Genomic DNA, 25,133 nt, shown 5'->3' on the forward strand with positions numbered 1-25,133 from the left:
AAAACCTCCTTTCTGATGAAGTTTGATGTTTCATTACAAATTTAGATTCATGACCACATGAGATTCTTTGAGCCAGCATATGTTATGAGTTAAACTGTATGAACTTTCTAATTGTAAACCACTTGACAATAGGGGGCACTGCTACACAATCTTTCCCAACATAGTTCTTGACAAACGCAGATGGTGAGACCGTGGACAGAAAAGCAATTCCCAGTAAAAACAAGTCATAGATTCATCATATAATATGCAGTGTATGCTCCTGTTTATAATAGTAACTGAATGTTACACACAAAAATAGGTTTGCTGTGCACATGGACCCTGAAAACACGCTGTGAATTTTTGTGCAAATCGATCCCATGGACGTAATAATTAACATTTCACCAGTCATAGTTCTGTCTAGAAGTAAGCAAATTAAGACAGCTTGATTATTTGATTGAGAATGTGCAAACAGGACAGGAAACAAATGTTGACAAATATTCTTGACTGATGACAAATGAAGATAATGGGGTTTGATTAACTATCAGCACAATTGTCAGAGATATACCTTCACAATCTTTAGCTCCAACATATAAACCAACAGGGAGGGAAGCAATTAAAAAATAAGTTAAAAATACTTGCTCTTGTAACCATTACCAAACCATAATTATGGTATATGAATTATTGGAAGACTAAAGTAGGCACTATTAGTGAAATCTCTCATTAGGTTTGGCAGCAATATTTAAACACATTCTGTAAAGATTTCATTTTTACCAAATACGTAAGTGTAATTGAAAATCCTGCAAAATAGTTAGAACAGCCACATGGGGAATTATTATTTTTTTTAATTATTTACACAAACTTAGGGATTCTGATTTATTATGATTTACACAGTGTCAAGTATTATGAACCTACATATTCCATGGGAAAGTTAAATGAGGGCATATGGATAATGTTCTTCTTTATAATCAGGGTTAAACTTCAAATGAGCCTTTTGTTGAATTTCGGACAGGTCTTCAGGTAAGAGTTTAAAAATAAACTTTAAAAAATAATTTTTGAACTTGAACATCAAAGTATTGTTGAACATTCCAGGACAGTGAAGAAAGCATTATACAAAACATGAGATATATTACAGTGCTGTGAATTTGGTCTGTATTTATTTCTCCCATAAGAAAGAATCATCGTTAAGTAGCGAAGCCAGCTTTTCATTAAATGGCCCGTAGAAATCCTCTAGAATCCTCCTGGTTTCTGGCAACATAGGCCCAAGGCTTTTGTCTTTGGGACGTCTGGTGTTTGATGCAGGATTGTTTATGATGGCTGCCTCCTGCTGTGCCGTTAAGGTTCCTGTTGGAAAGTAACAGTAGAGCTTTAGAAAAAAAAATCTAATATTGGCACAGCAATTTTACACCTTTCCTTCTGAATCCGACCACCCTTTTCTTTCCTCTCTCAGAAAGTCATCTTTTATTTTTGCTCCTTGTTCCACCCTGATTTAAAGTGAGAGAGAAAATATACTGCGATGGTTTTTGTGCCGGAAGATTGAGGCCAAATGTGACTGAAGGAAAGAAAAGGTTTTCCTTTGAGTTAAATACCATGGCGTAATGCAGTTATCAGAGTCATTTCTAAAACGAGCACCTAGATATTCGTTAAGGTTCACTGACCTAAACTGCCAATGATTTAAAACATACTCCAGTAATTTGAAGCATAGACTGCTTTGAAGTTGGATTTTTGGTCTTCTGCTGCCCTGTTAGCACCCTAGAGGGGCGGCAATGGCGGTGGTAAAGCATTTCCGGGCAGGCGGCCAGCTTCGGGATATTCAGTGCCAGTTTCGAGGGGGCGCGAAGCATTACCGCCTGTAAGTAACGCCGCTGGTTGCGACACTGGCTTGGCTCGATAATTGGATCGCGCCCAACCCTGAGCACCTGATAACATGAAAGCTGTGGAAAATGGCATTCCAAGCTGTTGCGACTGCTGTGAGGTAAGTAATGTCGAGCTGAGGTAAGTGGGATTTTTTTTGCGATTTATGTTGTGGTGGCGAGAGTTATTTATTGGGAATGTTTTTGGTGGGTTTTTTTTCTCCCGAGGCCCCTCTTGGGTCGCTCTGAGGCCGGCTGTTTAGCTCAGGATTTTCACTTGCACAGTCGGCCTGGCGCGGGTGTGCAGCGCCTCCCTTAGTGCTCCGCTCCAAACTCCGGGCCAGCTGATGAATTTTGCGGCATCAGACGCAACCATTTGCGGTGCAAAATTTAACGCTTCACCCGGGACACCGCCCCAACTGAGGCGCGACGGAATTTCTCCCCCCCCCGTGGTGTTTAATCAAGTATTCTTTTTTTAAATGCCCTAACCAAGGTCATTAGGTTTGTACTCATCCTTATTATTTGCACTAGAAACTTCTCCAATAGCTTGGTTAATCCAAGTACCAGGAAAGACGTGTTCAGGAATTTACTGCAAAGCGGCTGAACAGCTTCAACTTCAAACTGAAAAGCAGGTTGGCTGAAAGGCTGGTATTTCTGTGAGCCAGTTTAGAAAACCTTGTTTTTATTCCTGGAACCAATGAAAGTTTCAACTGGAGCTAAAATTGTACATCAGAAAAATGTGCACCATTGTCTGAGAATTTGGGAATTTGTCAGGAAATACGTAAACAGGCCAATATTAATCATGTTATCAAAGCTAAATCATTTGAACCCACCGATAAACTTAGTTAATCCGATCAAATCAACATTCAGAATTCTGCTGGCCATCAATTAAGCAGAAACTTTCTGCTTGTCCGGATTTTAGGAAGGGAAGCATTTCAACACGAAGGCTCTCAAATTTAGGTATTTACAAAGCTGATGAAAAATACTGTCCTGAGAACCACAGACTGGCACAAACCATGCTAAGTCATTGTGAAAGTTAGAAATCTATTGCTCTCCCAAATCACCAGGAAATATTGGGCTGGAAATCCCGGCCTCCCCAGGTCCGTACGGAGTGTACACGGACCCGGGGAGGCATCGCAAAAGCCGGTTTTCAGCGCACAATGCGCACGTGCTGAAAAACAGCTTTTCCGATCCGTCAAGCTGGAGCTCGACAGATCCAATGCACATCGGGTGCGAGGACATTTGCAAGGGCAATATTGCGGTATTTACCCATATCTTGCCCAGCAAATGTCCTCAGAACTCTTGCGCCTGATAAAAGCAGGCATATAGCCTACTTTTACAGGTGTCAGAGTTTAAAACATACAAAAATATTAAATTAAATTTAAAAAACACATTTTTAAAAACCCTGCCCACTATGTTACATTTATTTTTAACCATAATTAAAAAAACTTTAAAAACTCAGAAAAAAAAATGTTCTCCAAGATATTTATTAACTTTAATTTCAATTAGTTTTAATTATGTGAGGTGTGTTTTTTTTTGTTTATTATGTGTTTAGTGTGTTTTTTTTTCATTAATAGCAATGCGCAGATATGGAGTTCTCATTGCTATTAATGAGAATGCTGTGAAATACGGTACCTGATTGGCTGAGCAGTCACACGTGACTGCACCTTCTGCATGGGAACCTGGAGGAGCGTGCTGTGCAGCTCAGGAAGAGAAGGCCCTCCCCAACGCAATCGCAGGCGCCTCTGGGACCACCAGGTAATTTCGTAGAAATGTTTCAGGTCGGAGGCAATTGCCTCCAACCTCAATTTCAGCCCCATTGACATATGCTTACCATTAAATTGCCATAGAATCAGCTATGTTGCTATGACTTTGTCCCAGTATGAATGCATATCCACTGTTAGGCCAACAGGGATCAGGCTCCCTGACCACACTACCAGAAATAATAAAAAAAATAAAAAGGGATTAAATGATTGTTCTGCTGGGACATCTCCGAATTGGATGCTGGCCTCTTCATTTACTCATGGCCATCCTAAGAAGACTGCTAGGGCCTGGGCTCCTAGTGGACTACTATATAGAAATTTGCTTTATAAGTAGTTTTTAAGTCATAGTTGTGTTTGCTGTGATTGTAGATGCTCACTTCCTAAACTACCAAATAAACAGAAATTTTATGGCAGGACACATTTCATTTGAGAGATTTGAAGCTGGGCTGGAATATACAAATCCATAGGAGCCAATTTTAGTATATGGTTTGTCTGAATTGCACTTTTCATCACACGTTTGTCCACTTTTTGCAAATCTTATTGGATGTACCTTAGTTGAGTGTCTCAGTACTAGGAACATAACAGTCGTAGACCATTCAGCTCCTCAAGCCTGTTCCGCCATTCAATTGGACCATGGTTGATCTTAACTCCATTTACCCCGCCTTTGATCCATATCTCTTGCTACCCAAGCCCAATAAAAATCTGTCAATCTCAATCTTGAAAATTTCAATTTTAACCACAGCCTTTTGGGGGAAAGCATTCCATATTTCCACTACCCTGTGTGTGAAAAAGTGCTTCCTGATTTCACACTTAAATGGTCCGGTTCTAATTTTAAGCTTATGTCCCCCTCGTTCTCAATTCCTCCACCAGAAGAAATAGTTTCTCTCCCACCTCCCCCCCGCCTGATTTCATTTCATTTGAAACCCCTCAATTAGATCGCCCCTCCACCTCCTAAACTCAAGAGTTTATGCAACCTGTCATCATAATTTAACCCTTTAAGCTCCGGTATCATTCTGGTGAATCTGCACTTTACCCTCTCCAGCGCCAATATATCTTTCCTAAGATGTGGTGCCCAAGACTGAACACAACTCTAGAAGGGGTCTGATTAAGGCTCCGTGCAACTAAACTATTACTTCTCCCTTTTCTGTTCCAACCCGAGAGATAAAGGTCAACATTAGCCATTTTGATTATTTTCTGTACCTAGCTTTGTGATTTGTGTACCTCGATGCTCAAATCATTTTGATCCTCCACAGTTTCTAGTCTTTTTCCATTAAGAAAATATTCCAATTTGTCATTCTTGGATGTAAAGTAGATGAACTCACCCTGCACTGAACTCAATCTGCCACAGTTTTGCCCTTTCACTTAACATGTCTATGTCCGTTTGTAACTTCCTGTTCCGATCTACACAATTTATTCTGCTTCCTAACTTAGTGTCATATGCAAGCTTGGATATACAGCTCTCTATTCCTTCATCCAAGTTATTTATATGATAAAAAGCTCAGGCCTCCAGTACAGATCCCTGGGGAACCCCACTTTTCGCATGATGGCACTGGAGCTGCGGATGGACTCACTCTGGAGCATGCACGATGCTGAGAATGTTGTGGATAGCACATTTAGTGAGTTGGTCACACCGCAGGTAAGGGTTAGGACAGATAGTGAATGGGTGACCAAGAGACAAGGCAAGAGCAGGAACGTAGTGCAGGAGTCCCCTAAGGTCATCTCCCTCCAAAACAGATATACCGTTTTGGATACTGTTGGGGGAGATGACTTACCAGGGGAAGGCACCAGCAGCCAGGTTCATGGCACCATGGGTGGTTCTGCTGCACAGAAGTGCGGGAAAAAGAGTGGGAGAGCTAAAGTGATAGGGGACTCTATTGTAAGGGGAATAGATAGGAGTTTCTGCGGCCGCAACCGAGACTCCAGGATGGTATGTTGCCTCCCTGGTGCAAGGGTCAAGGATGTCTCGGAGCGGCTGTAGAGCATTCTGGAGAGGGAGGGTGAACAGCCATTTGTCGTGGTACATGTAGGTACCAACAATATAGGTAAGCAGTGGGAAGAGTTCCGACAAGCTGAATTTAGGGAGCTAGGAGTTACACTAAAAAGTAGGACCTCAAAAGGTAGTAATCTCTGGATTGCTACCAGTGCCACGTGCTAATCAGAGTAGAGGGAGCAGGATAGTTAGAATAAATACGTAGCTTGAGCAATGGTGCAAGAGGGAGGGATTCAAATTCCTGGGACATTGGAACCAGTTCTGGGGGAAGTGGGACCTGTACAAAAGTGACGGTTTGCACTTGGGCAGGACTGGAACTAATGTCCTGGGGGTAACATTTGCTAATGCAGTTCTGGAGTGTTTAAACTAATATGGCAGGGTGGTGGGAACCTATGCAGTGAGATAGGGCGAAGTAATATGGAGTCAGAAACAGATGGTAGAAAGGTAAAATGCAATAGTGGAAAGCCGAGTAAACAAAGGCAAGAAACAAAAAGGGCCACACTACATCATAATTCTAAAAGGACAAAGGGTGTTAAAAAAACAAGCCTGAAGGCTTTGCGTCTTAATGCAAGGAGTATCCGTAATAAGGTGGATGAATTAACTGTGCAAATAGATGTTAACAGATATGATGTGATTGGGATTACAGAGACGTGGCTCCAGGATGATCAGGGCTGGGAACTCAACATCCAGGGGTATTCAACATTCAGAAAGGATAGAATAAAAGGAAAAGGAGGTGGGGTAACATTGCTGGTTAAAGAGGAGATTAATGCAATAGTTAGGAAGGACATTAGCTTGGATGATGTGAAATCTATATGGATAGAGTTGCAGAACACCAAAGGGCAAAAAACGTTAGTGGGAGTTGTGTACAGTAGTAGTGATGTTGGGGAGGGCATCAAACAGGAAATTAGGGGTGCATGCAATAAAGGTGCAGCAGTTATCATGGATGACTTTAATATGCATATAGATTAGGCTAACCAAACTGGAAGCAATACGGTGGAGGAGGATTTCCTGGAGTGCATAAGGGATGGTTTTCCAAACTAATATGTCGAGGAACCAACTAGGGGGGAGGCCATCTTAGACTGGGTGTTGTGTAATGAGAGAGGATTAATTAGCAATCTTGTTGTGCGAGGCTCCTTGGGGAAGAGTGACCATAATATGGTGGAGTTCTACATTAGGATGGAGAATGAAACAGTTAATTCAGAGACCATGGTCCAGAACTTAAAGAAGGGTAACTTTGAAGGTATGAGGCGTGAATTGGCTAGGATAGATTGGCGAATGATACTTAAGGGGTTGACAGTAGATAGGCAATGGCAGACATTTAGAGACCGCATGGATGAACCACAACAATTGTACATCCCTGTCTGACGTAAAAATTAAAAAGGGAAGGTGGCTCAACCGTGGCTATCAAAGGAAATCAGGGATAGTATTAAAGCCAAGGAAGTGGCATACAAACTGGCCAGAAATAGCTGCGAACCCGGGGACTGGGAGACATTTAGAACTCAGCAGAGGAGGACAAAGGGTTTGATTAGGGCAGGGAAAATAGAGTAGGAGAGGAAGCTTGCAGGGAACATTAAGACGGACTGCAAAAGCTTCTATAGATATGTAAAGAGAAAAAGGCTAGTAAAGACAAACGTAGGTCCCCTGCAGTCAGAATCAGGGGAAGTCATAACGGGGAACAAAGAAATGGCAGACCAATTGAACTTTGGTTCGGTATTCACTGAGGAGGACACAAACAACCTTCCGGATATAAAAGGGATCAGAGGGTCTAGTAAGGAGAAGGAACTGAGGGAAATCCTTATTAGTCGGGAAATTGTGTTGGGGAAATTGATGGGATTGAAAGCCGATAAATCTCCAGGGCCTGATTGACTGCATCCCAGAGTACTTAAGGAGGTGGCCTTGAAAATAGAGGATGCATTGACAGTCATTTTCCAACATTCCATAGACTCTGGATCAGTTCCTATGGAGTGGAGGGTAGGCAAGGTAACCCCACTATTTAAAAAAGGAGGGAGAGAGAAAACAGGGAATTATAGACCGGTCAGCCTGACATCGGTAGTGGGTAAAATGATGGAATCAATTATTAAGGATGTCATAGCAGCGCATTTGGAAAGAGGTGACATGATAGGTCCAAGTCAGAATAGATTTGTGAAAGGGAAATCATGCTTGACAAATCTTCTGGAATTTTTTGAGGATGTTTCCTGTAGAGTGGACAAGGGAGAACCAGTTGATGTGGTGTATTTGGACTTTCAGAAGGCTTTCGACAAGGTCCCACACAAGAGATTAATGTGCAAAGTTAAAGCACATGGGATTGGGGGTAGTGTGCTGATGTGGATTGAGAACTGGTTGGCAGACAGGAAGCAAAGAGTAGGAGTAAATTGGTACTTTTCAGAATGGCAGGCAGTGACTAGTGGGGTACTGCACGGTTCTGTGCTGGGGCCCCAGCTGTTTACATTGTACATTAATGATTTAGACGAGGGGATTAAATGTAGTATCTCCAAATTTGCGGATGACACCAAGTTAGGTGGCAGTGTGAGCTGCGAGGAGGATGCAATGAGGCTGCAGTGTGACTTGGATAGGTTAGGTGAGTGGGCAAATGCACGGCAGATGAAGTATAATGTGGATAAATGTGAGGTTATCCACTTTGGTGGTAAAAACAGAGAGACAGACTATTATCTGAATGGTGACAGATTAGGAAAAGGGGAGGGGCAACGAGACCTGGGTGTCATGGTACATCAGTCATTGAAGGTTGGCATGTAGGTACAGCAGGCGGTTAAGAAAGCAAATGGCACGTTGGCCTTCATAGCGAGGGGATTTGAGTACAGGGGCAGGGAGGTGTTACTACAGTTGTACAGGGCCTTGGTGAGGCCACACCTGGAGTATTGTGTACAGTTTTGGTCTCCTAACTTGAGGAAGGACATTCTTGCTATTGAGGGAGTGCAGCGAAGGTTCACCAGACTGATTCTCGGGATGGCGGGACTGACATATCAAGAAAGACTGGATCAACTGGGCTTGTATTCACTGGAGTTCAGAAGAATGAGAGGGGACCTCATAGAAACGTTTAAAATTCTGATGGGTTTAGACAGGTTAGATGCAGGAAGAATGTTCCCAATGTTGGGGAAGTCCAGAACCAGGGGTCACAGTCTAAGGATAAGGGGTAAGCCATTTAGGACCGAGATGAGTAGAAACCTCTTCACCCAGAGAGTGGTGAACCTGTGGAATTCTCTACCACAGAAAGTTGTTGAGGCCAATTCACTAAATATATTCAAAAAGGAGTTGGATGTAGTCCTTACTACTAGGGGGATCAAGGGGTTTGGTGAGAAAGCAGGAATGGGGTACTGAAGTTGCATGTTCAGCCATGAACTCATTGAATGGCGGTGCAGGCTCGAAGGGCCGAATGGCCTACTCCTGCACTTATTTTCTATGTCACAGCAGCCAATTGGAGTACATTCCCTTTATCATTACTTTGTCTCCTACCTCCCAATCTAGCACTAACCCATGTCACAAGGTTACCCCCAATTCCATGCGCTTTCACTTTTGCTAACCTCTTGTGCAGAATCTTACCAAATGCCTTACGGAAGTCCAGATAGACATCCTCCTGTCCACCACTCTCCTCAAAAAATGTAGCTAGATTTGTCAGACATGATCTATACTTCACAGCTCCATGCTGACTCTCTGACTCATATTTGTTCAAATGCTAAGTCGCTCTTTCCCGATAGATTTCAGTAATTTCCTCACAACTGCCGTTAGACAGGACCATCTACCAGGAAATTCCAGGCAATTTCTTGAAATGGGGGCAGAGAATGGCTGAGAACCTGTCAACAGAAGGCAGACAGCTGTAACTGCGGAGCCCCGAGTGCCAGGGAGGTGGGTAGGATGGTGGGGGAAGGACACCTGAAAGGTTTCGCGCCAGCAGCCATCATACGAGAAGTAAATTTAAACAAGCGCATACCGTGGATGCGACAGACTTTTCCCCCGGCTTGTTAGTAGCATTGGCTAGGATCAATTTCCATTCCTGGAAATTCCCGGACAATCCGGAAGGATTGGCAACCCTACAGGACTGGACCTTTGAAGCGAGGAAATTCAATGCAATATGCAAAAGGATATGGAAAGGGTGTCCCAGAGGGGGTGGGGTGAAGAACAATGTTCAGGCAGGAGGGTCTTTAAAAGGCAAATAGATATTAAGGATATCTTAAGTGCTATTTGCATTTTACCATTCAAGGGAGATTAGCACGAGTCCTAAACCATTTAAAAGTGACTTTATCCTGTCGTTGAAATTTGGCCTATTGTGTCCAAACTGTCATTAATTTGAGTATTTGCTGAATGAATTGTTAGTGTTAAATTTGCTGATCCCTAGAGTTCTCACCAGTTTACTTTATGAAGCACATTCATTAATGTCCTCTAGATTAATACTTTATTAATTGAGGCTTTTAGCACAGAAATGCAACTCAAAGTGAAATCATACCCAAGTTCAAGAATTCGAAGACCCTGTGCATACTGTTCTTCAAATCAGCGGCATGTTCCTCCAGTCGGAGAATGAGGAATTGGTTCCGGTTATAAACTGCGTACCAGTCCCACACAAAGACTGCATACAACCCAATTTGCAATCTCACCTGAAAAGAAAAAAAAAGACGACTTATTGTTTGGCAATCCTACCCTGGTCCATCTCCTGTTTCTTTTGTGGCCAATCACTTTATTTGGTCCATAGTACCGAATATTTTGAAAGGATTCAGATCAGCTCCTCCTCGTTAAATTATAAGCTAAGCATTTTGTAAGATCAGTGGCACAATGCACGAGTGCACTGACACACAGCACTACAGGTGAATGTAGGGCCTTCCCTCTAACTCCTCACACTAGGAGTTCCTAATGGAGAAGACATCAAACAGAGGCAGGAATAAGACGCCGAGGGAAGAATTTCTGCGGGGTTTTCCCAATCTCCCACTGTAACTTCAAAAGAAATCCTAGAGAAATGGTGTAAATAGCTGCATTTAGCCATTTACACCATTTTTCCAGGGTTCCGGCGACCTTCTGCTGAAGTTACGGCAAGACGTCGGGAGAATTCCCTACAGAAATTCCACGCTTAACTGGCCGAGTCAACTAACGCCACCCTAAAAAAAACAACTGTTGTTGATCAATTGGAAAGAAATAATGACAAAAGGCGAAGAAAGAAATGACCTAACTGTCTTCTCGGTTGGGGGATGCTACAGTTACCATCACATTTCAATATCAAACACTGTAAATAAAAACACATGGCTCCATGTTCTTAATTGCTTTCTTTAAAAAAAAATCACATGGCAGCTCATTCCTCATCTGACCCCAGAAACTACCCACGTGAAGAGCTAAGATAAGAGAAATGAAGAAATAATAGGTAGGGGACACCAAGCAGCGGGTAGAAAGGATTGAGTCCTGGCAAAGAATGAGAGTTGGAGACTGTACAATGAGTCTTTTAACACAATTAAGATGGAAAGACGAAAGCTTGTAGAATGAGAGGTTGGTAGCTGGAAGTGAGAAAAGGATTGCTTTTCGGCCTATCTTGAATCCTGTCCAAGAGTGCGAGAAAGGTGCTTGTGGAACCTACCCAAATATGGGACCAGTTATCAGTCTCTGTTGGATTTTTATAGAGGATTGAGAGGCATCGAAGGGAAAAGAACTATAGATTTCACAGTGTGACTACAAATTCCATACACATACTATTTTGTTTCGAACACTAACTCCCAGTCTCTCTGGAGAGGGAAACAAAATAAATTCACATTAAAGAGAAGGTGGCAAACGTTTCCACCAACAATATGGAGATAATAAATTGCAGCAATGGAGTCGGATACACTTGAGATGCAGTTTGTTTTATTTCGGCATTACTTGTGGTCAAAACAGTAATACTGCCAAATAATAATATTCCCAGACTGGTCATTCCCTGGTAATCAAATGCAGATTTTCACTCAATAAGCTGGCAATGGTCATGTTACAATATAGTTGGAACATAATTAGGCACCAACTGTATGAAATGTCCATGGTATCAATACCTGTTATGACAGACACCATTTGGAAGGGGTGGGAGGAAAGAAAGTAAGAATTAAAATAAAATGCATACCAATAGTTTATTACAGAAAAATTGTGATTACTAAGGAGTGATTCTCAAGTAGTAATTTTATTTTCTGGTCCAAATAGCGAACAAAGTAATTTAGATAAAGACATTTTGTTTGCAAGCTTAAGGCAGATTAACATTCCTGTTACCTCAACAAGACCACCATTTTGCAACTGGAGACAGTAAGTAGATTACAGCTGTTTTTTCCCACCCACCTGCACCTTAACCCGAATGACTCCAGGTAAGCCTGTGGTGTAATAATGGAGATATCAGGATTGCTACCATTTTTTTTTTTCTGGATGACCTAGAGGGAGGTTGGGTAAACGGGATTAGGAATTTTAATTAATATAAATTATTTAAAAAAAAGATTAAAATTAACCCGTTAAAATGCAAGGTGAAGACATACAGCTCCTCTGTGAGCACATAGAAGCAGATCGACACCACTTACTCGTGGCATTTAAATGATATATAGTTGCCGACTTTGCACAGGGAGAAAAAAGTAAACTGACAAAAATTGAGGGGAAATAGAAAATTCGGTGCATCAATTGCAATGTGTCTGGGCAAGAATTCAAGTACTAGTAAAGGCAGAACTGGAACTTGTTACTGCAGATGCTGTAAATTACACAGTAGTTTAAAAGGCTCCTTATTTGTGTTTCCGATCATCTTATTAACCCAATGCGGCACTTTATGCTTCCAGGAACAGTGGGTGCTGATAATTCCAACGCTCCCAATTTCTGCAGTTAGTTTCGGAGTACTGTTAAGCCAAATTAGAACCAGCTTTTTTTCATTGCCAATCCATCTGTGAGCCTAAATGGTGGGCAAGTAGTTAGAATGTGGAGGGTATCACAAGTTTGAGCCGATACTCAGACAACATCCACAAGTGCGCACTTTACTGCACTGGATTGTGATCAGGAGCAATGCAAACTGGAATCGTGTCCTCTTGGGAGGATGGCTCCAAACAAAAATGTTCTCACAGTTAGTCAAACCAAAACGTGTTACCTCGGGCTCAGTAACTGGCCTTAACTTCACCAGTGAGGTGAATAAGTTCAAGAATATAAAGACCAATTTGTGCCAGCAGTGAGTTTGAGGCTTCTTCAATTGGCCAGCAGGAAATAGCATGGGTGGAGACACAAGCTAATATCTGCTCATAGTAAAGGATCAATATACCCCAAGTTTTTAGTGCCAGAAAAACAATAATGTCAACACGACCTTTTTATTTCAGTATATGCAAAATTTCAATGTATTATTTTAAAATTCCAGTGAAGATATGAAAAGCCTTTGTTTTGTCAGAGGATTTTACATTGCCACATGTGTTTTATTTAGGATCCTTAATAGCCGTCAGAGAAGACTTACTCTCTCTGGGCTGGATTCTAATACGTGTCCTAGAGGTGGAAAGTGTATTCTAACGCATTGTGTCACTACATCTTCTAAAACTCTTTAAACTGTGTCAGCTGGTTATTATTCTCTTGTCACCATACATACCTGCTAAAGAATATTTGTAAAGGAAAATAAATATTGTTAGAGATCAGCACAAATTGCTAAGAATCAACTGTAATGGCTTGGCAAATCCTGCATTGTCCTCTAATCTGGTTATCCCTAAATTATCAACTAAAACACCTCAAACGATTTAGGGACTAAAGGACTAGATGGCACATTATGGCTTAGCACATTTCTGGATGATGGGTTTTGAACACTAAATCGATAATTACACTCAGTGAGGGCATAGGATGACTGCTGGGACAAACAGAGATGTAACACGGGTGGAGTAAGAGAGTCTCCTCAAAGGCTGGAACACAGTGGAGGGAGATTTACTTTGCCTCTCGTTGTTCTATACCTGAGCTACGAGTGCATGATAATTGGGAGCAAAAGTGTTCTATGCAACAGTGAATATTCCTTACCTTGATAAGGACAGATGGTCTGCAGTGCACACCCAAGTTTTGAAAAAAAATGGATAATGTATAATTCCTAGAATTAAAATTTTTAAATTTAATTTGTGCTATTTGATTCTTTGCCCATGTAAAATTGGATTCATGAATAATGGCGTAAAAAGAGAAATGGAGTCTTTCTGATGAAATGAAGTATAGGTTTGCATGCCAAATATTCAAATGCTAATTTTACCCTTTTTCTAAAATGTCAACATGCATTTGTACATTAGATCCATTCAGCTTCGATTATATTCATTTGGTAGTTTGAGCATTTATATCTTACAGATGTGCATTAAGTGTGTTGGCAAAACTGCACATGGCTGGGCTGCAATGTGTGCCAGAGGCTCAGAGCATGTCATTAGCTGTGGTTCTGCAGAGAGGGTAGGTGGTTATCGTCTGTGGGACTTGGGGCCAGGGAGCTTGTCACTTCCATTCTGTTGCTTGTACCGACTGATGTCCCTTTTATGGGGCCACTGGGATACCACAGGGGATAGTAGTGCCAAGGAGATAGCCAGGAAGGGAACCGGATGCAAGGCCCAATTTGAGGGATTCCCACCAGTACATTTAGTTTAGTTGCGGATACATAAATCTGTAGACCAAGCAGAAAATGGTCTTGCACAGAAAATTGAAATGCCCATTTCCTTCCCGAGTATGGAACTGCAAAAATGAAAATGGAGAAAAATGGCACTGAGCTAATTTGAACGAATATCACGTGTTTGCTAGTAAATTATTATACGCTGTGGTATCAAAACTATTAGGAATAATAATAATGCCATGGTAATCTAGTTAATCACTCGTTACTAATAATAATATGCCATGAAAAATGTATTATCTCCTATTTTCTTCGAAGTTACCTGCCTACTCAAAGGTTCTTTCAGTTTGTGTGGTGGGATCTTTAATGTTGCCAAATGCAGTGACAGCATGAGTTGCTCCAAATTCTAACCAACAAGCTCAGAATTGCAAAGTCCCTCTCAACTTTGCCAATGAACTTAATTGACATACAGCAATGTAACCTAACCACAGCACCATAGCACAAGATATCCAATGGCATTACTGCTAGGTTACTGTCAGAAATATTATTGTTTTATTAATTCACATCCAATATAACACAGCCTTTTAAATAGCTGTCAATAAAAAAGGTACTTACGGGCATGGCAGAGTTCACAGTGCAGTTGTACACACAGGATCTAAGAGAAGAGTGCATCAAGCAGCCGTCGAAGATTTGCAGTGAATCTTTTACCTTTTCATGAAAATCCTCCACAGATTTGTTAGCACTTATGAAGTACAAGTAATCAGAATACAGCCTAAAAAAAAGTGTGAATATATTAGTGTCGTACAAGGGTATAAATTGAGTGACATACCCTTAGCAGAAAACCAAAACACACTATTTTACAAAATCTAGTGTTATTTTTCTATGTTACTGCCTTTCCTTACTATGGTAACTTTATTTGGACACTAATTGCTTCTACAGCCACAATAATCAGTTTAGCAGTCTCAGGAATGGAATGGTAAACTTCCTAGTATTCAAATAATAGCCCTGATTTAAAAGCATAAGGAAAGTTAGTTATTGCCTACATTTGACATTATCATTGTGTGCCACAGACATCTCATTTAAGCTCTGGTAGCACTTTGTGGGCTCAGAATATACAAGAAACCAATGTGAAGTACCCTCTTTAAAATTACATTACAACCAACTGCAATCAGCGTCGTTTTCTCTATTTCTGCTGGTTGCTTAAAAGAACTCAAATTTCAGCACATCTGTTCTATTTGAGGGGAACTTATCGTGAAGGGGCGTTGACTTTGGTAGTGTGAGGGAACTGAACCAACAGTGCTACATAGCTGAACAACAGGAGTGCTGGAAGACCCAATGTAAATGACTGTATTTTAATGAATCTGAACTCCAAGCCATCACATTTTCAGACGCGGTTCGCCGGGGTCATTAGCACTCATCGCTTCAAAGAAGCTTGAGGATAAAGATTAATAAAAAGTAATGAAAAATGATTTTAAAATTAGTCATAATCCTTCATAAATGTTTGATTGATTTGAATAGTAAAGTTTTAAGCCGATGCCCTTATGTTCCCTTTCCTACTCAAAAGTTTTAAACGTGACACTTAGCAAATAAACATATAAAGCAAAGAAATCAAATGGCACACACAAGTAACGAGAAATTCTCATTATATCCACACAGTTGGAGGATTACAGCATTACGCCCATTACATCAGGAGAGCATATCCATTTATAATGAAAATTGGTTGACCCTCAAATATCAGGTGACATGAATAAAACAGGCCTCAGTTAGTTCAGAACATTATAAGATGAAGAAAACACCAGAAGGAAATAAAACACAGGATTACCCTGCAAGAGTTACTGGGGTTGAATTTGCGGCCAGAGGCTTCCCGTGGGCGGATTCCGCCGATCTGCAAAAATCTACGAACCGACCTGTGGTCTCAGAGGTGCAGCGATTTGCGCTCCTGGGCCTCTATGCGTAGGCCTGCATAGAGGCCCACGTATCACAGGGGCACATGCAGTTCACAAGTGCCCCTGGGATCACGTGGTCTTGCCCAACCAATCAAGGGAAGGAATCACCATTCATGCTTATGAGGATTCCGTATGTACGGAACTCCCATATGTAAGAATGGGGATCATATAAAAAATACCTCTACACAAAATTAATGTTTTTAAAAACATTACATATTTAAAATGATATTTGATTAAATATTTCAAACAAAAATGTCATTTTTTGAAAAATAAATGTAAATGTTTTAACGGGGCTAAAAATAAAATCTTATTGCACAGATTTTTAATGTATAAATGAATGAAAAAAAATTATGTTTATGTTTTTTAAAACTCTTATGCGCAAGGCCTGTTTTTACCAGGCGTAAGAATTTCACGGGCATTCGTTGGGCAAGTAGCCCAACTCTGCACCGTGGAGGCCTTTTTCCCGGGATGTGTGCGATCTGTCAGACAATTCTTGACAGATCACAAATTCCGGGTATTAGCGCATGCGCAGTGCATGCCTAAACCCAGAACCTGTACAGCTCCTACGGGTACATGCGCACATCATACATGCCCATAGGGGTCGCAAATTCAGCCCCATGATATCCAACTGTGAGACATGAAACAGTCAAAGGAAGGAGAAACAGAAATTGAGAAAATAATCTGCGGTGCAGAGAAAAAAGGAAGTGTTGCATGGTCAAAGTTTGCTAGCAGAAGCATAGGTGGCGTTGGAACTTAAGGGATCTACTCTGTCCCAAACTGATACGCTGGTAATGGCCAGTGTATGTGGATCAGTTTGCGATTGTGTCCTTCTCCGACCCCATAAAGGACAAGCCCAATGAGCTACAGCAGATCCATGGGCACTTCTACTTCAGTTATGTGCTGTAATACATTCAATCCATGAGCCCACAATGCAGCTAGGCTCAAGGAAGCTCAAGATAGACAAACCTTGTAACCTCTAGGGTGTCATCGAGACCAGGGGATACATCCCATGAATCCAGTTCAAATCCAAGACATTCCTGATGGGCTATCTCTCCCTACCTGCTCCCAACTCACATCACAAATTGACCTAACATACCAGCAGCTCACCAGTTCGCCATTGCCAATGTAATTGACGACTCAGTTTCCAAAATAATTTTTTTACATTTCTTTGTCCTCTCCAATGAATGTCTTCAAAAGCAGTATTTTTGTGGAACTGGATGTGGCGATGCATTAGCATCTGGACCTCTCTAGGACATGGGTTCATTTCTAGCTCAGAAAGATGTCTGCTTTGGTTTTGAAACTTTAAATGATTTTTCGTCCATGGCAGCCCTACAATACACCAATTAACAGTTGAACTCCAAAAATAGCAATAGAAATGACTGGGATGGGAAATGGAAAAAATGAATGTTGTGCAACAGGAGCACTCTTCTGAGGTAAAGGTTAAGGCACACTGTTGCAGCTCAGCAGAAACAACTTTACATTTAGCCACATGATATCTGACCTGGTATTGGGTGATGCTTACAATTGCTGGCCAAAGTAGAACAAGTATTCAAAAAGCTGGCATGGATATCTTCACCTTGGTGAGTACAAACATTCACCAAAACATTTCAAGTTAAAACCATTAAAGTACATGTGATAAAATTGAAGAAAAGCCATGCAAGATTTTTAATTAGTGGCCACTGCACTCAAGTCACAAGAGTGCAATATAAATTTAGAAGACATTTTGTAACTAGTGATGTAACAGATTGTGTGTGAGGAACTTTCAGGACATAAATTACAACAATATCACTACAGAAATATTGGACTTATGATTATAGATGGAGCAATTATGTTTAATTTTAAAAATGAAATGAAGCAATACAAGTTAATAATTTTTTTTTTTTAAGTGAAAGTCTCACCATAATAGACCATTTTAATAATCAAATGACTGCATTTGTAATTGCAAAGAATTAGAATGCACATTTTTGTACTTTGGTTACTGTGTCTATTCCCATCAATGGTTTTGAATACTGGCTTGAAATGGATACTCAGGGTATCTGTATGAGGGATATTGAATTTTCAGCACAGTTGTTCCTTTGTTACATTAATGGCATTGGGATGGGAGAGGTGCATTTGCCTCACTTATATTAGCCAGGTTGTACTGCCCACAAACAGTAGCTCCTGTTTCCTCTGAAACCTGTAATGCCATTGCACATCACAAAAATACACCAAGTTTTTGGCTGCCACGTTGACTGGTGCTGAAATACTAGCGCTGGCACAGCATTATTTCAGTGCCAAGCCACCAACTTGGATGAATCTCAGAGACAACTAGCACAGGTGTGCCAATTTCAGACTTAGTGGTTACACACCATCAATTGCAAGCCAAATTCCTACCACAGTGCTGGCGTCAATTCAGTGCAAAATCCATAACCGGTTATTTCATCTTAAGTACTTCAGCAATAATTGCCATAACTCTCCAAAATGTTTAGGCTTGTTAACTGTTTCAAGCCAATGATAATGTTGATATTTCTCCAGATACCCCTGACCTTTACTAGGGTAGAATTCCAAAGATACCTTGTCCAAGTGGTCATTTGTCACGTGTGAACCTGGACAACTGGGGTCAATAGGCTGGGGAGCTAAATAGCAGAGCTCAATAACAGCCCTCATGCAACATCCACACACCTAGCATGGACATTGGACTGCAATAAGATGCATCAATTTTGGTTAAGTTTCCTTTCACCACCCTCAAACCATTGAGGCCCATTATAATGGCCCCGGCACTGCCCTGGCTGAGATCAGTTAGCTTAGCATAGAACAGGAATCAAACTTTGGGGCCTTTCTGGACTGTAGGGTTCAATACCTCACCCATATGCTGCTGTTATCTACTAAATCTTCCGAATCCCATCACTTGCAGTTTAAGCAATCACAGACTAAAACCCAAAATAATGTTGCTGTTTATCATAGACTTTTCTATAGTCTACTCCTGATAAATCATCTATTTTCTAGCCATTTGATATAAGCAATGTACATAACATAAAACTGTGAATTTGATTCTAAAAAAATTGAACTTTAATAATAAACATAGACTGTAACTCTAAAAAATGTTTATTGCTGAGAATCTATTGAGGTAAAATTTTCTTCGTATCATTTTTTTCCAATTATTTAAGCCAAATTTTCAGTCACAGGAAAGTTGAATCACACATTTATTTGAATGGAAATATCAGAGCAGCAGAAACATTATACAGTGTGGAAATTCAGTAATCAGAGTTTACAACTGTCATTAATGCACAAGTGCTACCCTTTGCAAGAACTCAAATTTCCAGTTTGGCAATAAAAAAACACTGCACAATGAACAAAGGCTACAGACTAACCTCTCAACAGGGTCCCGCAGCATAACAATAAGTTTTGCAGCTGGCAGAACTGCGTGAAGGAAGTCCTGAATTAAATATGGCGGTTCGTTATTAGCAGTGCGACCATAGAAATTCTGCCAAGCATTATTATCCCACATTGTGGAAGCGCTTGCCTCACCTATAAAAAGAGATAGAATGAAATTTTTTTTTTAAATAAAGATTGGGAACAAGTGAGATTCGCTTTCCCATGAATGATGAGAAGCAAAAAGAAATACACAAATTGAAAAGCCCTGGTGAAAATACTTGACTGGGTACATAAGCAATATACATTTGCGCTATTTTCATGCGCATATTTAAATCTGTACATGGTAACTAAAACGCCCTATTTCCCCATCTCTCCCTTTTTATGCACGTGCACTTGTGGTGCCTATATGACTGGAAAATGAAAAACACATTAGCCAAACTGTTTGCTCATGGCTGGTTTTCATATTTTGGTTTACAGGCTAGCTTTGTACATAATCAAGAGTTAGGTTTGCCTGCATCTTATTTGTTAGCATATGAAAAACTTATAAAATTCAACTACCGGTTCCTGTCACTATGGAGAAAAGAGCCCATCATGGGAGAGGTACTGATTTTTTTCTTCTTAAAAAAACAAAACAAAATTGTTTTCCAACTTGTATGCGAGTGACTCCATGATGCTGATTATGCAGTCCCAGCAGATTGGAGGTAGGACACAGGGTGCTCGTCAAGCCAAAATAAGCTATCATTGCAGTGATAACCTGGAAACGGGTGCTGTGCAGCTGAACACTGCCAGGACATTCTGGCTGTATTATGTACATTTTATTTGGGGGCCTTTATAAACCATGCGCATATTTAGTGTTGGCCAACCGTTTTTTTGAACGCTGAGAGCACTGGACGTATGGTTAATGATATAGGGTCCCAACACCACAGCACCTCAGGCAACATAACTACATGTCTATTCCCACTGATTGAGTGCACAACAGCGTGCAATTTATTTGCACGTCCAATAGATCTTAATATCCAAATAGTAAATTTTCCGGATGAGATGTGAGTCTCTTTTGGAAGGATAAACAAAACAGAAAATCCAGAGCAGGAAAAGGCCATTTGGGCCATCTAGGGTCCACGTGTGCTTATTTGATCAGGGATTCCCTTCCATACGACTTGTTGACTCATAAGTGCAATAATAAAAATCTAACCCCTTATCTGAAACCATGTCAAAATAATCTTGTAAATGTTCTTTCTGATTTGGCAGTTGGGACAATTAAACAACTACAAGAGTGGTGGGTTCTTTTTGTTCAGACAAATAGACTAGTTGTAGTTGTGTTGTTAACCTTGCCCATTAGATATTTGCTGTAGTATTTCTTTTACCAAAATCAAAACCAAGATTAGAACATTTAACAATTTGAAAGGATTCACTCATAAGCTGCCTGAATGTTGTGTATCCTGAGCTAGAATTATTTCTATTACAACTGGCTGAAGTTCATAAGGATCCCACGTGAAAGCAATATTAAAAAAATAGAAGTGCTTAGGAGCTCAACTCTTAGGTTGCATACCAGGCTCAGAACACATGGAAAATTGGGATATAGCTGCATTCTCTGGATCTGGCAATACCAAAAGTGGAAAAAGAAAAAAAAAATTGCATTTATATAGTGCCTTTCACGTCCACTGGATGTCTCAAAGCACTTTACAGCCAATTAAGTACTTTTGAAGTGCAGTCACTATTGTAATGTAGGAAACGCAGCAGCCAATTTACACACAGCAAGCTCTCAAGAAGAGTGGTGGTGGGTGAGTGTGCAGCCTGCGAAAGGCTTGCCAAAATGTGAGAGGCAGCTTAGCATAGTGTGTGTGCAGAGAGGAAGAAGCAGCAAGTGTGTGCAAGAGGGGTTGTGGGATTGTGGGGCGGGGGGGAAAGAGTCTGGATGAAAGGAAGTGTGTACAGTGTGAACTATCAAAGAATGTGAAGGAAGCACGGTTTCCTACATGTTTCTGCTGTGCCATTATGAAGAATCAGCGTATTTATCTGCCACTCCCACAACTTCCTTTTTTATGGTGAGATGCTGTCCTTTAAGAGCTGCTGCTTTGACAGATTTAGTGCTTCCCAGCCAACAGTGCTACATGCAAAGCTCTCTGGGCAAGTTTTCCTGTGCCTGTAGCTTATTCAAAATGGGGAGAAGGACGTGCATCGTAAAGTTTGGTGACCCGCTTTCTGAGAAAAAAAGACTTGCATTTAAATAGCGCCTTTCACAATCGCCGGATGTCTCAAAGCGCTTTACAACCAATGAAGTACTTTTGGAGTGTAGTCACTGTTGTAATGTAGGAAACGCGGCAACCAATTTGCGCACAGCAAGCTTCCACAAACACCAATGTGATAATGATCAGATAATCTATTTATTTTTGAGATGTTGATTGAGAGATGAATATTGGCCAGGACACCGGGGAGAACTCCCCTGCTCTTTTTTGAAATAGTGCCATAGGATCTTTTACATCCACCTGAGAGAGTAGATAGGGCCTCGGTTCAAAGTCTCATCTGAAAGACCGCACCTCCAACAGTACAGCACTCTCTCAGCACCGCACTGGAATGTCAGCCTAGATTGTTATGCTCAAGTCTCTGGAGTGGGACTTGAACCCACAACCTTCTGACTCAGAGGTGAGAGTGCTACCCACTGAGACACTGACTGACACACACACTGGTTGAAAGGTGAGGCACAATCCAGTACTGAGGAACATTGGATAGGAGGAACAAAGATAAATAAAAAGGGTCTGGTCAAATTAACACTTCAGGGGCATACCATGCGTTCCTAGACATTCTAACACCTGACATTGAACTCCAGTTGAAGAAAACACAAATCATTGTTTGTAAAGAATTCTAGCATTTGCAGGTTTTGAGCAGGAGCACCTCACATCACAACTCCAATAGACTGTGCCAGAATGTTTAGATGCAGTTCACGTACACAATTCTCCATTACACCTCACCTCTGCCATGAAAGCAAGCATAGCCGGAGGCCTGCAATGAATCAGCTCCCTGCTCTCTTAGTTTGAGTTTGGTGCAAAATCAAGGAGATAAAAAGAGGGGAAAGGGAACTTAAAAAAAAATCAAGTACAGACAAAGGAAATTTTGGCCGCTGCTTTTATTTCAAATTACTTTCATGTGGTAATCCAGTAAACGATCAGTTGCAGCAGAATCAAGGCTTTCACATTACAAACCAAGACTGCATTGTTCCAACAAATTATCAGATTTTCCATCATTGAACCACTGTCTGAATAAATTATCAGTTTAGAAAAACATTTCCATAAAAGATGCTCATTAATGGATATCAACACCACTATGCCAAGTGGTGTTGATATCCAGGCTCACCTGTGATTTAGAGAACAAGTTCATTTTGTGGGGGCTCAACTAATCATTTTAAATACAGTGTAGGTACTTAAAGTATCTCACCAATGACCATGTTGCTGTTAATTTGCTGTTCTGCAGATGAATTGGCTATCTGACTCTGAATCTGATGTGCTGCCAGATCAAACAGATCCAGATAATCTTCAACTAGATATCGGTCATGGAACCCATTCCAGGGTTGAATAATCCCTGCAAACAAAAGCAAGCTTCAGTACAGAAATCATAACACACCACATAATTTTAAACTGATCGTCCCTTCTCATTAAATTGGTTCTCTACTCCATTAATATAATGTTAAATTTCAACGTTACTCACTCAAAATCCTGTCAACTGTTCGGAATTGTGTTTTACTATTGCAGAGAAAACCAACAGGAGGAATCACATTTTTAAAGCACTAGGAGTTGCTACTTCTTCACCTTTCTGCATACCTGACTAAGAATTGCTTTTACTCTGTAATGGTAATATACGATACTGGACTAGCAATTCAGAGTTTGTGAGCTCAAACCCCACCGTAGCAAGTTGTGAAATTTAATTCAACTGAGCTGGGTAATTTATGGGATTGCACCATAAAACATCAAAGCTGCCGTTCAGTTGTAAAAACCCAACTGGTTCACTAATGTCCTTCAGGGAAGGGAACCAGCTATGCCTACCTGGTCTGGCCTATATGTGACTTCAGTACCACCATTTGCGATTGACCTGTAATACCTTCTGAAGTGGCCTACCAAGCAATTCAGTTGTGAACAATCACTGCAAGACACAATTGTAAGTAAAATATTGAATGGACCAAGGACCCAGGCATAAGATCAAGACAATGCTCAGACAATCCCACCTCTGTCAACCCTGCAACATTCTCCTCACTAACATCTAGGGACTATTGTCCAGCCTGACATAGTCATACTGACAGAATCATACTGACAGAATCATATCTACCAGCCAACATCTTGGACTCCAACACCATTCCTGGATAGATTCTGTCCCACCAGCAGGTTAGACCCATGAGAAGTGGCAGCAAAGTATTGTATAATTGGATGGGTTTGGCCCTGCAAGTCCTCAACACTGATTTCCCATGAAGTCTCATGGCATCAGGTCATACAGGATCAAAAAAATCTACTGATTACCACCTACCACCCCCATGAACCAATGTTCTTACATGTTGAACACCATTTAAGGGGACGCAAGGGCACAAAAGGTAATGTGAATATAGGATTTCAATGTTCACCACCATGCATAGCTCAGTAGTACCACCACTAACTAAACTGGGCTAGTTCTGAAGGACATAGCTGCCAAAGTGGGCCTGCATCAGGAACCAACACAAGGGAGTAATCTACTTGACCACATCCTTACCAACCTATCTGTCTCAGACATTTCTGTCCAGAATAACATCGATAGGAATGACCACTACACAGTCCTTGAGAAGATAGTCTCGTCTTCACAGCAAGACACCGTCCATCATGTAGTGTGGCACAATCGTTGTACTAAGTGGGACAAACCAAGGACAAATCTTGCAGTCCAAAATTGGACATCCATTAGGCAACAGGCCCTTCAACACCAGTACTGTATACTACAGTACAGTTCAGTATCCTGAATCCGGCAACCTCGTGACCACGGCCAAGCCGGTTTTCGTGTTTTTCCGGACTTCAGAACGTGTTTCTGACGTCCGAAATCCAGAAACACCCGAGCCCAGGTTTGGGTATTTCCTGATTTCAGAACGTCAGAAAGGGGAAAGGGGGAGGGTTCTTGTCGAGGAGCTGTTCGGGTCGCTGGCTGGGGCCCCACCGCAAGGGGACGAGTTCAGCAGGGCCCGCCGAAGAGCTGGTCGGGCGGCCCCATCGCAGAGGAGGTGTTTGTGCGGGCCGGCGAGGAGGCCCCGAGGTAAGGGCGACGAGGCAAGACCCGAGGTTGGACAGCGGCGAGGCGAGGGACAGTGAGGCGAGGCCCGACGTCGGGCAGCAGCGGGACCTCGAGGTCGGCAGGTTCAGCGGGTCTGGATTCCGGAACATTTTACGGATTCCGGACGATCCTGCCACCAAATCGGTCCAGATTCCGGAACTCCGGATTTTGGACGCTCAACCTGTACCACGATTTGTAACCTCATGGATCCATCACTATCAAGCCAAGGACCAACCTTAGTGCAAATGAGAGGGAAGAAGAGTATACCAGCACCGGGTCTACCTTAGAACAAGACACTATCCCGGTGAAGCTGCCAAATAGGGCCATCGAAACATAAAAAGCAAAGGTTACAGACAGAGCTAACTGATCAGAGCAAAGTCCTGTAGTCCAACCACATCCAGTCAAGAAGGGTGGTAATCAGACAGATAACGGGGGAGAAGG

At 41.5% G+C, this 25,133-nt stretch overlaps 1 protein-coding gene across 1 annotated transcript in view; it reads right to left on the minus strand.

The window, feature by feature from the left end:
* Positions 1–240: 240 nt before the first annotated feature.
* The window catches only part of chst15 (carbohydrate (N-acetylgalactosamine 4-sulfate 6-O) sulfotransferase 15), a 90,462-nt gene continuing 65,569 nt past the window's right edge, over positions 241–25,133 (minus strand). The window contains exons 4-8 of the mRNA XM_070876718.1: positions 22,848–22,991; positions 19,412–19,568; positions 14,731–14,887; positions 10,042–10,189; positions 241–1,320 (exon numbers count right to left, since the gene is read on the minus strand). Of these exons, the coding sequence (XP_070732819.1) occupies positions 1,133–1,320; positions 10,042–10,189; positions 14,731–14,887; positions 19,412–19,568; positions 22,848–22,991 (794 nt within the window). The 3' untranslated portion in view covers positions 241–1,132. The remainder of the gene's footprint in view (positions 1,321–10,041; positions 10,190–14,730; positions 14,888–19,411; positions 19,569–22,847; positions 22,992–25,133) is intronic.

This window comes from Pristiophorus japonicus, chromosome 3 (genome assembly GCF_044704955.1).
Source record: "Pristiophorus japonicus isolate sPriJap1 chromosome 3, sPriJap1.hap1, whole genome shotgun sequence".
Classification (NCBI taxonomy): Eukaryota; Metazoa; Chordata; class Chondrichthyes; family Pristiophoridae; genus Pristiophorus; species Pristiophorus japonicus.